The 2,179-nt window shown below is 55.9% G+C and overlaps 1 protein-coding gene across 1 annotated transcript in view; it reads right to left on the bottom strand.

Moving 5' to 3' along the window:
• Positions 1–176: 176 nt before the first annotated feature.
• SAE1 (SUMO1 activating enzyme subunit 1) overlaps positions 177–2,179 on the bottom strand; it is a 7,177-nt gene continuing 5,174 nt past the window's right edge. The window contains exons 6-9 of the mRNA XM_014962239.1: positions 1,359–1,464; positions 1,098–1,242; positions 559–628; positions 177–446 (exon numbers count right to left, since the gene is read on the bottom strand). Coding sequence (XP_014817725.1) covers positions 354–446; positions 559–628; positions 1,098–1,242; positions 1,359–1,464 — 414 coding nt within the window. The 3' untranslated portion in view covers positions 177–353. The remainder of the gene's footprint in view (positions 447–558; positions 629–1,097; positions 1,243–1,358; positions 1,465–2,179) is intronic.

The following is a 2,179-nucleotide window of genomic DNA, read 5'->3' as shown; positions in this document are numbered from 1 at the left end:
AGGGTTTGGTGGGGGGGGCATGAAATTTGGGGGTGCATGAGGTTGAGGGGGGTGTCTGTGAGGTTAGGGGTTCTGTGGAACTTGGGGGTACAGGATTGGGGGGGGACACATGAAATTTGGGGGTGCAGGGTTTGGGGGGTCCTCCCCCCTCAGTGACATCCCCCAAAATAAACCACTTCTTAAAAACAAGACTTTATTAACCCAAAAAAAAACCCCTCACCATTGAGAACTGGGTGGGGGGGACACAGACACACAACAACAACAACCGCACCCCAAATTTAACTCATAACCACTGGGAGGGGGAGGTCGTGGCCCCCCCAAAATTGTTGGGGGGGAACTGACCCCCCCCCTCCTCAGCTGGGGCCCAGACACTCCACGATCCCATTGCCCTTGATGCCATCGAAGAAGAAGAAGTTGTTGTGGGGGGGGTCCCGCTGGGACAGGGCCTTTGGAAGGGGGGGGGGAGAACGGGGAAAGGGGGAATTCAATTATTGGTAAATTGGGCTTTGCCCCAACCCCAAATATTGGGGTTTTTCCCCCAGAAAAGCAGGCTGTTACCTTGACAACCTCCTGGCCCAGGACGCCTCCCACCACGGCGCAGACGGGGGCCATTTCGGAGAAGCAATAACTGAAAAAAATAGAGAAATTCAACACTAAAAATAACGATTTTGCCCCCCAAATCCATCCCCCCGAAGGAGGGGGCGGTGACAGGGACAGGCCAGAGCGGGCTTCGTGCCTAAAAATAACCCCCCCCAAACCAGGGGGGGGACACATTCCCTTCATTCCCACAGGCAGCGTGTGGGGACACGTTGGGGGCAAAGTGACCCCCCCCCGGGGAATGACACTGGTGTCACCACGGGCACCCAGAGCAGGGGGGGGGACGTCCCCAAGGTCCTGGGGAAGGTGGGGGGGATCCCTGGGAGCCAGGAGCCACCCCCCCTCAATCCCCGGAGACCTTGGGGAAGGTGGGAACGTCCCCGTTAATCCCCGGTGAGGGTGACCTGGAGGAAAAGCAAGGCCAGGCCAGAGCGGGTCACCCCGGAGAACATTAATTAGGGATATTAATTAACTAACAAGAGAGCAGCAATTAAGCCCACCTGACAAAGTCATCCGGTAAGAGGTCAGCGCCGACCCCCAGCGATTCCAGGACGTCCCTGCGGAGCTGGAGCAGCAGCTCCGAGTCTCGGGAATAATTTTGGGGTGATGGATCCCGTCCGTTCTCTGTCCGGAATTTCAAGAGAACTGGGAGAGGGGAGAGGAAGAAGAAGAAGGAGGAAAAACTCATCTTCGGGCTGAGCCTTCATCCCGCCAGCATTCCCAAATTTCCTGCTGCCGGCAGGGAATCCTGGGGGATTCACCTTGGAGGAGGAAATAATCCGGAGCCGTGCGTTTGGCCGCCGCCGCCGCCTTCTCCCCGCTCCAGTCCACAGCCAGGGCCTCCTTCAGCCGGCAAAAAACCACCCGCTGCCAGGACAAAAAGGGGGGGAATTCAGAGACAATCCCCCCAAAATCCCAGGCAGAACATCCCCCCTTTTCCCAGGAACCCATAAATTTTCTGGGAACCCATAAATTCCCTCAGCGGAGCTTCCCATAGGGATCCATCCCAACGATCGGCGTTAATAAAAGTATCGAGGGGCGCTAACGACCCTCAGCGTCAGATTTTAGGATGGCATCAGGGTAAAATTACAGAATTTTGGGAAAAAGACTCTGGAATTTGGGAAACTGAGGCAGTATGGGCTGGATGAGGGGACGGTAAGGAGGATTGAGAGCTGGCTGCGAAACAGGACCCAAAGGGTAATGAGGAATGGAGCAGGTTCAAGCTGGAGGCCTGTCACCAGTGGTGTCCCCCAGGGGTCAATACTTGGATTTGTGCTGTTTAATATCAGTGATGGAAATCCACGTGTTTTGGGGGCTCGTAGGGTTTGTGAGTCCATCAGTTTTGGGGGTGCATCAGTGACCTGGATGAGGGGACAGAGTGTATCCTCAGCAAGTTTGTTGATGATCCCAAACTGGGAGGACTGGGTGACACCCCAGAGGGGCTGTGCCACCATCCAGGGTGACCTGGACAGGCTGGAGAGCTGGGCAAGGAAGAACCTCATGAGGTTCAACAGGGAAAAGTGTAGGGTCCTGCACCTGGGGAAGAAGAATGTCAGGTACCAGTACAGGTTAGGGGTGGACC

Source organism: Calidris pugnax, unplaced genomic scaffold (assembly GCF_001431845.1).
Source record: "Calidris pugnax isolate Ruff unplaced genomic scaffold, ASM143184v1 scaffold1185, whole genome shotgun sequence".
Lineage (NCBI taxonomy): Eukaryota > Metazoa > Chordata > Aves > Charadriiformes > Scolopacidae > Calidris > Calidris pugnax.
Note: the sequence above shows the minus strand (reverse complement) of the source record. Positions and strands in the feature narration are given on the sequence as shown.